General features: G+C 33.8%; 1 protein-coding gene across 1 annotated transcript in view; it reads right to left on the reverse strand.

Annotated features, from left to right (window-relative positions):
* LOC126889692 (macrophage mannose receptor 1-like) overlaps nt 1-15,334 on the reverse strand; it is a 135,091-nt gene that overhangs the window by 39,580 nt on the left and 80,177 nt on the right. The window contains exons 8-10 of the mRNA XM_050658212.1: nt 14,401-14,502; nt 7,540-7,650; nt 3,820-3,930 (exon numbers count right to left, since the gene is read on the reverse strand). Of these exons, the coding sequence (XP_050514169.1) occupies nt 3,820-3,930; nt 7,540-7,650; nt 14,401-14,502 (324 nt within the window). The remainder of the gene's footprint in view (nt 1-3,819; nt 3,931-7,539; nt 7,651-14,400; nt 14,503-15,334) is intronic.

Below are 15,334 nucleotides of genomic sequence, written 5' to 3' on the forward strand. Positions count from 1 at the left end.
CTTCTTCTTCGCTTTTTCCCATTATGAGTTTGCCGTTTTTGTCTTCCATAGCCCTCTATTTTCCCAGTCGCCATCTCTGAGGTCCCTATCTATCATAGCATTTCCTATGTAAGTTTTCCATCTCACAGCAGGTCTTCCTCTCCATCTTCCTCCCCGCGGGTCCCAGTCCAGTAATCTTTTCGGCCACCTGTGCTCCTGCATTCTTTATACATGCCCGTACCATTTAAGGACCCTATTTTTACTACCACAACTTTTTTGTAATTGAACATTCTACTTCTATTCTGTTTCATATTTCCTCTGCTCTTATTCTATCCTACCTGGTAATTTGTAGACACCTTCTCATAAACTCCAACTCCAATTGAATTGTTTGTATTTTATTTCGTATTATTGTTGTCACTGTCACTGGCCATTCTTCCGCTTTTGTAGGGAATATTTAGCACTATGCCCTGAAAAATCTTTTTTTGTTTTCTTTAGTTAGAGTGTTCTTCCATATCACTCCATGGAGTGCGTTCGTGGCTTGTTTTCTCCGTACTATTTTCATTTCTATATCTTTCATACTAGTGCCATCTCTGTTTATCATTTACCCTAAATACTTAAAAGTCTTACAACTCTTAATAGTGTCTTCTAAACTTACGTTTAAATCAGCAACCAATCTGTAATCAATTATGTACTTTCGACTAGATTAAATGGGTTTAAACTAGGCTAAACTAGTTTATCCTGATATAAAAACATACACTTCAGGATAAACTAGTTTGGCCTGAAGTGTGCGTCTTTATATCAGGATAAACTAGTTTGGCCTAGGCCAAACTAGTTTGACCTGAAGTGTGTGTATTTATATCAGGATAAACTAGTTTGGCCTAGGCCAAACTAGTTTGTCCTGAAATCGGGTTAGGCCGGTAACATATTGTTATATTCCTATTTGACATAAGAAATAAAAGTCTATAGTTATATTTAAAATTCAAATAAAAAATAAAGGTTTTCGTTTTTCTCGACCGCGGGCATGTAAATTTGGAACACCCTGTATAAAACAAATTATGTATAGGTAGTTTTTAAGAAAGTGTTTCGGAGAAGTGTTTACGAACCCGAGGAACAATACGACTCAAGTAAACAATTAGAGTGATGTTTAAAAAGAAAGTGTTCGTGGAAAGGTTTGTCAATAACCACCGATAACTCATATTCTAGTAAATAAGATAATAGGTTATTAAATTTGTAAAGAGGATTAATGTGGAAAGTAAAATTGAAATGGGGAATATTATTTTTTCTTGAAATCCATTAAGATATTTAGAAAAAGGAAAGTTTGTGTTGGTAAATACGGATAATTGAAAGTTGCTTTGAATTGGTTGATTTTTGAATGCTGGAAGGGGTATTTGGAAGGAGGAGAATGAATGAGCAATAAGAGTCAGTGTGTTTTGAGCGATCGAGAGGCGAAGTCCAGTTTTCGAGAAGAGTGTACAAAAAAGTGAAACGCCGGGTTGGTTAGTTTTGTCTTTAAAAAAATAAAAAGTAAGATATCCTGGAACGAGTGATAGGCCGAGTCGAGATAGTATATAACTCCTTGAGTCTAGAGTATCCCGGTTTGTTGAAGTGTTTAAAAAAGGTGGAACACGGCATCAGGAGAAGGCAGGAACGAGTGCTGTACGAGGCGTAGTTTTCAAAGGAGCAGAGGCATTACTGGAAGACTTGGACGAGTCGTTGGATCGCAACCCAAGCCAATAGGAAACGTGTTTTGTGTGAAGACATTGTCAAATCATCAGTAAAGGTCAGTCTATTTTGTTACGACATGAATATATGGTTTGTGTATTAAATACCACATTGAAAATTGAGCCACACAATAACTATTAAAAAATTTCATCAAACCTAAATCAATTTGTTACTGATAAATCATAATAGTTCATTGTAAATAAAATAAATTTGGAGACAAAAAGAAATAAGATTCCCATTTTTGTAACTGTTGTATTAAATAAAGATAGAAAGATAAGATGAAATATTAAGCAGTTATTGCCATTTAGATAAAATAAACGATTTTTATAATTTCTAATTGAAATACGTATATGTGTATTATTTTACTCTCTTTTATCTATCCCGATTAGGAATCCACTGAGAAATACTTTGAAGCCACGAAAGTAAGTAATTGATATTATAATTTAGCCCTGAGATTGACACTATATTGGTATTTGATCTGTTTGATTAATGAGATAATTATTGATTAATTAATTAAGATAAATTACATCTGAGAACATCATTAGATTTCAAAAGTAAGATCACAACAATATATATCAATAACTTATGAAGTAGATATATTAACATTAGACGACACATGACGGAAGCTCGAAACAAATTACAATCGATGAAAAGCAATATTGCGGCCGATTGCGGTAGTTCGTGAAGTCTAAAAGTACGTATCCATACGTGGGTGCTACGTGCTCGGTGTAGCAGCTCCTGTAGCAGCTCGGCGCTCAACCTCTTCGAGTCAACCGGTTTGCGGTTTATATGCAGGGGAGCGCATGACGTATCCAAGTGAGCAGCTACACCGAGCACGGACCACCCACGTATGGATACGTACCTTAACAGACAACAAATTTCCCATTTTACATTTTATGCGTTTTTCAAAATGTATTAAATTGCGGAATATTATTTTCTATAAAAAGGACATAAGTAAAACTTAAATTTATAACAAGATAAATTAAATGTAGACAAATATCGAAAAAATTAATAGGGAACTTGTATGCATCAAAGATAAAAAGTTGTTTTTGTCTTCCGTTTGGCCCCTAAAGACGATTCTAAATTCAAATAAAGCAGCTAGCCCAAAACGCGTCGTGACGTCATATGATTATATGTTTACTTTCTGCACCAACAAGGTAAACAAAATTGTATATAATTTTAAATTAGACATTATAAACGTTAGTACGTTAGTATACAGTTATGTGACGTCACAAGACTTAGTGTTTTTGATCGTTTGAACTATTTTAAATACATAGAAAACTTGTACTTTTACAAAATGGCACTAAACAACACTTATAGTGTTTTCTTTTATTTTCCATAGTAAACCTTCTTTCCTTTCCTTCAAAAACTATATCAAACTCCAATCTCAACAAACTAGTATACAGTGATGAGCACGCTAATGACCGGCAAAATAGCTCAAAAGATGGAAAACATAATACAGTACGAAACAAAGAGAGATGAAACTAGTGGAGGTGGAAATTATCGTTATAAACCTACTAATTTTTAACATTACATTACATAGTTTCCCACCTTTAGACGTCTGTGACAGGAGTATTTTATAAAATTCTACTGTCACAGTGACAGTTGTCATACTCCTCTGATACGTCTAAAGGTGGGAAACTATGTAATAGGACGCTATTTTAGACGTTTATAACGATAATTTCCACCTCCACTAGTACATCTCTTTTTGTATCGCAATGTATTATGTTTTCCATCTTTTGAGCTATTTTACCGGTTATTAGCGCGCTCATCACTGTATATTATTACAATGACATGCGATAAATGCCATTAGAATATAAATATTTTCCCTTATTCCGTGACGATGAGCTGGCCAAATACCCAAGTAGGTGGAGGCCAATAAACTAAAGAAGAAGAAGAAAAATGTAAGAATAATATAACCTAAATATAACCATATAGTAGAACTATGTGACGTCACGGGTAGTTTGAACTATTTTAAATCACAGAAGATTTTAAATTTGCACTTCTAAGTTATTATGATCTTTTGAAGCGTGAAATCTCATTTTTAAACAAAACTGAACATTATTATGTAATAACAAAAATGTGCAAGTTCACTATTCATTTGTAAATAATACTTACTGATAGTTTCTGGAGAAGTCACTATTTGGGTGGATATATCTGGAGTGGATATTACATCACTTGTTTCATCATATGTTTCACTTTCGTCCATACTAGAATTCCAGTCGGCAGCTACAAACAAGTACATTTAAATGGTAGACATTAAGACTTTTTATTTTCTACACTAAACAACTAATTTATGAGGACTTGGAGTATCAAAATATAGATGATGATATAAATGATCATAGATCACGGAATACAAGGTCGACCTAAGGAGGAAGATCAAAAACAACCCAAGAAAACACTGTGTCATAGAAATCCCAAAGGAGTGTAACGACTGTGTTTGAAGCTGCTAAATGTCTAATTATGTAGCTAGAAATAACCCCGAACAAACTAATAAAAACAAAGGGAGAATTATGTGCTATTTATGTAAACTAAAAACATAAGAAATAAAAAAATCTTCCTAAACAATGACATGACGAAACAAGAGAGGAAAATACAAAAACAGCTCCGAGAACTAGCTAAAGACGAAAAAGAAAAGGGAAAAGAAGTAAAAATAGGTTACAATAAAGTTACAATAAATGGGGAGGAGTGTAGATGGAATAGAGTAAACGAAAAAATAGAGAAATCTGTTCCAAACAACTAAGAAAACAACAAACGAGGGATAGTAAAGACGATGACGACAACGCAAAGACAACGGAATGGAATTTGGATAAGGAAAAACATATAGAAGGAAAGGATAATCAACAAGAAAATGAACAAAAGAAAAAGGACATTGAAAAAACAGCTAGCACGATTGACGTGGAAATGAAACAAGGACAAGACGCAAAAACTAGAATAAACGAAAATAACAACTTGAAAATTGGTACATGGAATTTAACATCACTTAGAGGAAAGAAATGCGAATTAGAGCAAGAAATGGAAGAATTTAAAATGCAAATAATAGGTATTAGCGAAACAAAGAAGTGTGGAAGAGGAAAAGAAAAAATATCAGAAAATTACACGATGTATTACTCCGAGGTAGACAAAGAACAAAGAGCGAAAGAAGGAGTAGGCATAGTAGTCTAAAAAAGAGTATCAGATTTCAAACCTATATCGTCGAGAATAATGTATATAAAAATAGAAATGGAAGAGGAATGGTACATAGTGCAAATATATGCACCAACAGAAGGAACGGAAGAAGAAAAAATGGAAGATTTCTACAATGAACTACAGAATACCCTAGATGAGATAAGAGAAAAATGTGAAAGAGTAGTGTTAATGGGAGATTGGAACGCAAGGATAGGGAAAGATGAAAACAAAGGACTTGGGTGCATGGTGAAGAGATACTAAACAGAAATGGAATTAAAATGATCAGATTCTGCCACAGCAAGCACTACAAGATAAATATACATTTGTAGCAGAAGGCAGAGATGCAAAAAGCATAATAGATTACGTAGTCTACACGCAAGAGATGAAACAAAATATAAATATAAAGCAAAATATAAAGCTATAAAGTACAAGTCTGGACAGAATAGAGAGCAGAGATCGGAACTCATCACAGACTGGTAATGGCAGAGATGACATGGCAAAAACCGGTACAACAAGAACAGATAGAATACAGCAGAATAGCCATAAAAAAAGTTAAAAGATAAACAAAAGAAAAGGAGATATCAAGAAGAAACTGATAAGGAATTCAAAATGGAGGAGAGAAAGAAAATAGAAATGAATATGAAGGAAAAATGAGAAAAATTTAAAAAAATAATAATGAAGAAAGCAGAAGAGATATGCAGAAATCTAACAGTCAGAAAATTAAACAAAAAGACGGAATGGTGGAATGCAGATATACAGGAAGAATTGAGGAGAAAGAAAAAGGCATGGAAAAAATACAATAGTACAGGAGAGGAAGAAGATAAAAAATAATACCAAAAACACAGAAACATAGTGAAAGAACTAGTTAAAAAAGGAAAGAAAGAGAGTTGGAAGAAGTTCGGTGAATCACTAAACCAAAATTACAGAGACAACAACAGATGCTTCTGGAATAAAGTAAGGAGCCTAAGAGGAAAGAAAAGAAAAGAACTCAGAGGAGTAAAAGACAAACACAATAAACTAAAAACAAATACAACAGAGATACTAGAGGTATGGAAATAATATTATGAAGAGAAATATATGGGCGAAGAAAGTGAAGAAATAGAGACAGAGGGAAACATAGAACAGACAGCAGCAGACGAATACCAAATGGAAAAAATAAGTACAGAAGAATTGGAAGAAGCGATAAGTATAATAAAAATAGGAAAAGCGAGCGGAGCAGATAAAATTTATCCCGAAATGATAAAATGGATAGGGAAAAAAGAAAGAAGTGGTTGCTGGAAATAATGAGAGAAGCATGGAGAACAAACAAAATGCCGAGAGAATGGGAAGAAAACTTACTGATCCCAATTCACAAGAAGGGAGAAGAATCCACCTGTGGAAACTATAGAGATATGTGTCTCTCATCAGTAGTGTTCAAGCTGAGAATAATAGAAAGAAGATTAAGAACAGAGGTAAAAGAAAAACTTGAAGACGAACAAACAGCATTCAGAGCCAAAAGGCAAACAGTTGACAACATAAGCATACTACGAAATATAATAGAAAAAAATAATGATCGGGGAACAAACATATATATGACCTTCATAGACCTTAAAGCAGCGTTCGACTCAGTAGACCGGAAAGTATTGTGGAATACTATGGAGGAGCTGGGAATAACTAGGAAACTATTAGAGATAATTAAGAGTACGTACAGCAGAGTGGTGGGAAAAGTACAAATGGGAGGTAGCAGATCACTAGAATTTAAGATGAACAAGGGGATAAAACAGGGAGATAGCCTAAGCCCACTTCTATTCGTCATAATTATGGATAAATTATTTAAAAATGTAAAAAGAAGAACAAACCGCTTAAAAACAATAATAGGCTACACGAACCTAACACCAGTTATGAGAGAAGGATTACTGTATGCGGACGACGTCGTTCTCTTAGAAGACAACCCGAGAAAGATGCAGCGACTAAGGACAAGAATTGGAGAGGGTGACGGCCTACGAGTACCTGGGCACGATAATATCGAATGACGGAAAGCTAGACCTAGAAATTGCAAATAGGACAAAGAAAGCTACGAAAATATATTATGCGATTAATAATACGATACTGGGAAAACGGGAAACCAGCCAGGAAACAAAAATACATGTATATAATACAATCACAGTACCAACTCTTCTATATGCAAGCGAGACATGGGTCACAAATAAAAGACATGAAAGTGCCATAAATGCAGCAGAAATGAAGCAGCTGAGAAAAATAGCTGGAAAGACGAAGATGGACAGGGAAAGGAACGAAAACATCAGAAACGTGCTAAGTCAGGAACCAATAGAGGAAAAAATTGAAAAAAGAAAACTGAATTGGTTTGGACATATAACTAGGATGAACGAGAACAGACTAGTAAAGAAGGTGACAGATGCCAAAAGACAGGGGAAAAGAAGAAGGGGCAGACCTACAAAGAGGTGGGTGGAGCAGATCGAGGAAATTGGGACAAAGAGAGGGAAACAGTGCAACAGATGAAGGAAATGGCAGGAGAGCGGAAGACGTGGAAGAAATGGGTAAAAGATGGATAGTTGATACCAAAGTCCGACGCTCTTATAGGGCATAAGGACAACGAGAAGAAGAAGAAGAACATTATTATGTAATAAAAAAAATGTGCAAGTTCACTATTCACTTGTAAATAATACTTACTGATAGTTGCTGGAGAAGTCTCTATTTGGGTGGATGTATCTGGAGTGGATATTACATCACTTGTTTCATCATATGTTTCACTTGCGTCCATATTAGAAATCCAGTCAGCAGCTATAAACAAGTACATTTAAATGTAAGTAAATTAATGTAATTTAATTAATTACATTAAGACTTTTTATTTTCTACACTAAACAACTAATTTATGAGGACTTAGTTTTGAAAACAACTAATTTCTTTCAAATATCAAAATATAGATGATGATATAAATGATCCTAGATCACGGAATACAAGGTCGACCTAAGGAGGAAGATCAAAAACAACCCAAGAAAACACTGTGTCATAGAAATCCAAAAGGAGTGTAACGACTGTGTTTGAAGCTGCTAAATGTCTAATTATGTAGCTAGAAATAACCCCGAACAAACTAATAAAAACAAAGGGAGAATTATTTGCTTTGAGTAACGCTTCAACAATTTTTGTAAATACGTTCACGGCACAATTTACCGCCCACCTTGTATTTATTTCAATTTGCAGAACTTGAACCAATTTTTTGAGAGATACGGTGAAAACTACATTTGAGAAAAAGAAAACAATAAAACTAATAAAGTAGTTAATCAAGCGATGCTTAGCAAAAATTCAATATTTAAAAACTTTAGAAAAAAATTCAAACAAACAATTTTGAAAATTATAGTCTAATTAAAAAAATATGACCCTGACCCTGACCCTTATGACTTCTTGGAGTCGGTTCAGCAATCCATTCATGATATCCTGGATATTCAATTGGAGAATATTGTGCCAATCCTCTACCGCAGCCGTCTTGAGCCCTGTGAAGGATCTAGGGGCTGAAGTACGATACGGACGGGATGCCATCAGACGATTTCGGTAGACCGGTTCATACAGTCGCAGGCCAGGTCCATGGTACAAAGACGCCAGGTACGATATTGCGCATGCGACTATCAGCTGATCGCGTTCTGTCGACGTCACAATGAGAGTAGCGGTTGTTGGAACACATACGTTTATATGGGAGTTTTATCGATTTTTTAGCTTTTGGGGAGATTTTTGTGAGATTTAAGTGGATTAGTAGGCTTGTTAGTGTGAAAGAATTATTATTAACTGAAGGGTATCTTAAAATAAGTTTGTTGTAGTTTAATATTCTGAGATGTTTGATAGTTTAAAATTTATTGTTTATAAAGTATAGCTTTCTTAAAACTTTTGTAAATGGATGCCCTCAATAAATAAATAATGTATACCTACTTAAATTAGTTTTGAAATTTCATTCGGTCGACAAATTATTGAATTTTACAGAAATTATTGAAATTTAAAGATGGATAAACTATATAATTATGTATAACATTGGCGATTTGATGATTTGATATACTATATAAATTATATCCAATGTTCTTAATTACAATTTACGCTATACAGGGTGTAACAAAAATACAGGTCATAAATTTTACCACATATTCTGGGACCAAAAATAGTTTGATTGAACCTAACTTACCTTAGTACAAATGTGCATATAAAAAAAGTTACAACCCTTTGAAGTTACAAAATGAAAATCGATTTTTTCCAATATATCGAAAATTATTAGAGATTTTTGATTGAAAATGGACATGTGGCATTCTTATGGCAGTAGCATCTTAAGAAAAAAAATATAGTGAACTTTGGACACCCCATCAAAATTTTATGGGGGTTTTGTTCCTTTAAACCCCCCCAAACTTTTGTGTACGTTCCAATTAAATTATTATTGTAGTACCGTTAGTTAAACACAATGTATTTAAAACTTTTTTTGCTCTTAGTACTTTTTCGAAAAGTCAGTTTTTATCGAGATATTTTGAATATTTGTCAAATCCACCACATATTTGTATATGGTTAGTTACGATTATGGAGACTTGGTAATAATATGAAAATTTATGTATGATTTACATTTTTAGGTATATTTTGAACCATATTAAAAAGAAGCCACATCTGGATAAAAGGTGCCTTCTCGAAAAAATACAAAGAGGCAAAAAAGTTTTAAAAACACTGTGTTTAACTAATGGTACCCCAATAATAGTTTAATTGGAACGTACACACACATTTGGGGGGTTTAAAGTCACGAAACCCCCATAAAATTTTTATGTAAACATATTAAAAAAGAAGCCTCAACTCGATAAAAACTGCCTTATCGAAAAAATAATAAGAGGCAAAAAAGTTTTAAGAATATTGAATTTAACTAATGGTACCACAATAATAATTTTATTGAGACGTACAAAAAAGTTTGGGGGGATTTAAGGGAACAAAATCCCCATAAAATTTTTATGGGATGCACAAATTTCACTATAATTTTTCTTTAAGATGTGCCTGCCATAAGAATGCCACATGTGAATTTTCAGTAAAAAATGTCTAATAGTTTTCGATATATTCGAAAAAATCGATTTTCATTTTGTAACTTCAAAGGGCTGTAACTTTTTTTATGTGCATATTTGTACTAAGGTAAGTTAGGTTCATGCGAACTATTTTTGGTCCCAGAATATGTGATTTAATTTATGACCTGTATTTTTGTTACACCCTGTATATGTCGGTAATATACCTACCTGCTCAATATTTTTCCTATGCTAAAAAGTTCAAATTTCAAAATTGCTGTGGTAAGTATTTTATATTGAAGACCAAGTAGATGAAAAATGAAAACCATCTAAACCAAAATGTACCTGATAATTTTTTTGGCAACATGAGGAGGGCTGGTGGCTTACATGACCATCCCGATGCGGTGGAATTTCGCTACCGCATAAAAAACTATATTTTGGGAAGAAATGAAAGGAGTTTATCTGAAGCTGGTAACACAGAAGCTGATGAGGTCAGGGATGGTCCAATCGATAATTTAGGTGAAGTTTTGTTATGCAAAACATACTTCTCAGATTTATCTGATGATGCAGAAAAAGAAGAAGTGGATGCACACTCGAAGAATTAAACCAATTACAATATGATGCATTGGAATATGTCAGTGGGTATATCTGCAAGAAGTTAGATTTGCCTGAAAGTATGGATACTTCCACTTACACGTGGATTGACCAAGTCTCCGAAGGGGGCCTAAAGAAAGCTCCAGAAAAATTGTTGGTTAAATGCATCAACTGGATACTATATTTAATAATTTCAATGGGTCTGGACTTCAGTTAAAGTCAGGCAAAAATTATTTGCAAAGACTGATTGATTTGTCTGAAAATATTGAATGTGATTACAAAACCAAACACCTGTTTTTTCGGTCGCGTATGTATTTTAGGATTAAGAAACTAAACTTAACACTTACAGAAAATATGAGAAATAAGAGAAAATTAAAGAAAATTGTCACTTAAAGTCTTGTGTTTTATTTGTTTTGTGATTTTGTTTCAGACCATTAATAATCAATTATTTTCATCTGTTTACGTGCAACTAAATGAAGGCTCGATTCATAGGCCCCCATACATATGAGTAGGGGGGGCATGGCTTTTCGGGTGCTTTAAACTATATATTGTCATCCAAAGTATACAAAATGTAATGTGCAACATCTTCACGTCTAGCCCCCCTACAAATTTTTATATGTACGCTCATGGCTCGATCCCCTCCTTAACACTGGCGCCAAATGAGACAAGCCAATCAAAAACAAGCTCGTAAAATTTATTTAAATGCTACGAATACAAATTTTTTTCTAAATATAACTCACAAATTTATTTTGGAAATTTATTTTTGTTCGTTATATTGTTAATTAATTTTTTAAATCAAAATAATAAAACACCTACATTTGAATAAATCCGAAATAGTTAAACAGAAATTATTTTATTCTATTAAAATGACTCTATGACCAATTTAAAACTAATTGTGTTCCGAGCGCTAATGTTTTAAATGGGGAATATTTAAAATCACTCTCATTGTGACGTCATGCGCGAACTCATCCGAGTTTCGGATATTCCACCTATCGTACCTGGCGTCTTTGTACCATGGGCCAGGTCAAGGCGGACATCGATGCATTATAATTCTAGATGACCGCTTCATTGTCAGCAACGTTTTAAGAAATTGCTTTTGCACCGCTATTGAAGCTCATATGCGTCTTTTTGAGATGAGAAATGTTAGTGTGACAGTGTGAGTGAACGTAGATAAGTACCATCGAGATAGGAAGGAGTCTCAGTCCTATCTCGATGGTAAGTACCATTAGAATAAGACTGGCCAGAAAGAAATTTAAGGGCTTTCCATCCAGCTTGCGCCCCGCAGCTGCTCCCATAACAGCGTAAGCTAAACTTGATTTTGTGCGAGAATATGCTGACTGGACTGTGGAGGAAGGGAAGAACATACACATTGTACTGTTCATAGATGAGAGCAGAATTCGCGATTGAAATGAATATAGAAGGCAGCTCAAACGCAATAAAATAGCCGAAAGAAATGGTATAAACAAACATTCAGTTGAGGAACAGAACAATACCGATTTGATTTAACTTTTATCGGACTGGCCGGGATCTATTTTGACCACAAATTACAATTTTTGGCTGTTACTTTATAGATCTTAATTTTTAATCTGCACTCTTTCGTATATCTGTAGTTTATATAGTGTATTGATAAAAAATCATGCACACAAGAACATTTAACGGTTAGATTCAGTTAGAAATTTGCCGGTGAGTGTATGTTATGCCACATTTTTTTTGCTCTCCTTGTTGGATTTCTGTGTTTAAATTTCATTGGTATTATTATTACATTGCATTATTTTTATGTAAATTTATATATTTAATACTTAATCAAGCCTAACTAATTTTGACTTGATTGTCTAAGGGCCGGTACTTTATGTCCGGTTAAACCTCGGTTAGCTAACCGGGGTTTAATCGGAACAGAAATATATCCATAACATAGACATAAACGAAATTATATACGTCTTATTATAATCATAAATAATTATAAAAATAAAAATAAATATAATTGCATTTATTACAACGCAAGAGGCCTTAAGAGTCCTAAGAGGTACTTTTTTGTCCCGATTAAACCCCGGTTAGCTAACCGAGGTTTAACCGGGACATACAAAAAGTACCGGCCCTAAGTGCAATATACACTCTGGCCCAAAATTAACCGGCCACCTTAAAAATGGGTCATTTTTGATGTCTTATATCTCCTAAACCTGTTGTCTGATCTAAGTGATTTTTTTTAATATGTTATAGCCTTATTCCTTGACAATATGGTTATAATAATATTGTTGCTAAACAGGTAAATTTTCATTGTATACCGGGTGTACGAATCAAACTGTGTTTTTTCTTAAAGTTTGCATCACCCTGTGGAATATTCTAGCATGTGTAGAATATTGAAATTAAAACCTAACTATAGCCTCATGCTTTCTTAAAATTCTGTTGTGTGATTGATTCGATTATGTTGGATAATAAAAAAGTTAGGTGCTTTAACAACTAGACATGTTCTTCATCAATACAGGGTGTTTTTAAAAAAATTTGGCAAAGTTTAAGGGGTAAGTCTGCGTGAAAACTAATGACAGTTTGCTTTATAAACTTATGTCCGCAAATGCTTCGTTTCCGAGATAGGGGGTGTTGAATTTTTTCTGACAAACTATCGATTTATTTATTGCTTTAAAACCGGTTGAAATATGCAAATGCAATTTGGTGGGATTTATGACGTAGTTATTGCATATTTTTTGACATACAATTAAGAATTTAATATTCACCATTGGCGCGCATACGGGTAATATGAGCCATCATATTACCGCATGCGCGCCAATGGTGAATATTAAATGCTTAATTGTATGCCAAAAAATGTGCAATAACTACGTATTAAAACCCAGCAAATTTCATGTGCATGTCTCAACCGGTTTTAAAGTAATAAATAAATCGTCAGTTTGTCAGAAAAATTTCAACACCCCCTATCTCGGAAACGAAGCATTTGCGGACATAAGTTTATAAAGCAAACTGTCATTATTTTTCATGCATAATTACCCCTTAAACTTTGCCAATTTTTTTTAAAAACACCCTGTATTGAAAAAAAAAACATGTCTAGTTGTTAAAGCGCCTAACTTTTTTATTATCCAACATAAGCGAATCAATCAAACAACAAAATGTTGAGAAAGCATGAGGCTATAGTTAGGTTTTAGTTTCAGTATTCTACAAATACTAGAATATTCTACAGGGTGATGCAAACTTTAAGAAAAAACACAGTTTGATTCGTACACACGTATACAATGAAAATTTACCTGTTTAGCAACAATTATACGATATAGCAACGATATTATCAATAAATAAGGCTATAACATATTAAACAAATCACTTAAATCGGACAACAGGTTTAGGACATAGAGGTATATATTAACATAGAGGGAGCCTACCTTTCGCGCTTCCTGACGACAAGATCTCATGGACTGGTTTGCTGCATCTCTTTCTAACACATTGTATCGAAAATCTACGATGACATTCAGTGTGAAGATAGGCACGGAAGAGGAGGACAACTGTAGCAGCTTTACTATGCGTAAGAGTGAAACAACACTAATCCAAATAAAAAAGATGGTGTCGTCACTTCGCTCTGAATGACACTCTCTCTATGCTAATATATAACTCTATGGTTTAGGAGATATAAGACATCAAAAATGACCCATTTTTAAGGTGGCCGGTTAATTTTGGCCCAAAGTGTACAAAAGAATTTTTTTTAACCCTACCGATCTTTGCCACGGCATTAGTATGTGGGGTCTAATATACAGAAATTTCTAATTACAATACTTTATGTACATATATCTTTTGAGTGTCATAAGTATAATATTACATTTCGGAATTTTATTTTATATAAAAGGACATAATTCAAACTTAAATTTACAATAAGATTAAATATAAACAAATCGTCGAAAAAATTAAATCACTTTTAAATAATACTTACTGAGACTTTCTGAAGTAGTCACTATTTGATTGGATATGCCTGGAGGGGATATTACATCACTTGTTTCAGTTACGCCCAAACTTTTAGAATTTTCATTGGCAGCTATAAAGAAGTAGGTATATTTAAATATTAGACATTAAGACCTTAGAACTTTTATTTTCTACATTAAACAACTAATTTATCTTTCTTTCTTTCTTTCTCCCCTTCCTTGTACCCTATCAGGGTGTCGGATTTGGGATCGCTATTTTAATTTAAATTCACCCATCTCTTCCATTCTTTTCTGTTTTCCGCCATTATTTTTAATTCCTCGAGTGATTTTCCTTTAACTTTTCGCGCCTCTACTATTTGCTTTATCCATTTTTTTCTTGGTCTGCCTCTGTTTCTTTTTGCAATGTTCCTTGCTTCGTGTATTCTTCTCGTAATTCTGTTGGGTTGCATCCTCATCAAATGCCCATACCAATTCATTTGTTTCTTTTTTAGTTTATTCATTATTGGTTCTTGGTTGGCCATTCTCCTAATAGTCTCGTTGCTTAATCTATCCCATTTTGTCTTTTTAACTATCCTTCTTAAATGTCTCATCTCCATTGCATCTATTCTGCTCTTATGTTTTTCCAGAATTGTCCAGTTTTCACTTGCGTAGAGCACAGTCGGTATCACTATTGTGTTATATATGTTTATTTTTGTCTCTCTTGCAAGTTCTTTTTTTTCCAGTATTGGGGCTAAGGCATAGTATAACCTGTTTGATTTCTTTGCTCTATTTGTTATTTTCCAGTCTATTTTTCCGTCGTTAGTAATGATACTTCCCAGGTATTCGTAAGTTGTAACTATTTCCAGTTCTGAGTTTTTGCATTTTATCTTTATTTCATTATCTTCTTTGCCGTTGATTATCATTATCTTACTTTTTTCCTCGTTTATTTCCATTTTTAGCTCTTCT

The sequence above is a fragment of the Diabrotica virgifera genome, chromosome 8, assembly GCF_917563875.1.
Source record: "Diabrotica virgifera virgifera chromosome 8, PGI_DIABVI_V3a".
NCBI classification, from domain to species: domain Eukaryota; kingdom Metazoa; phylum Arthropoda; class Insecta; order Coleoptera; family Chrysomelidae; genus Diabrotica; species Diabrotica virgifera.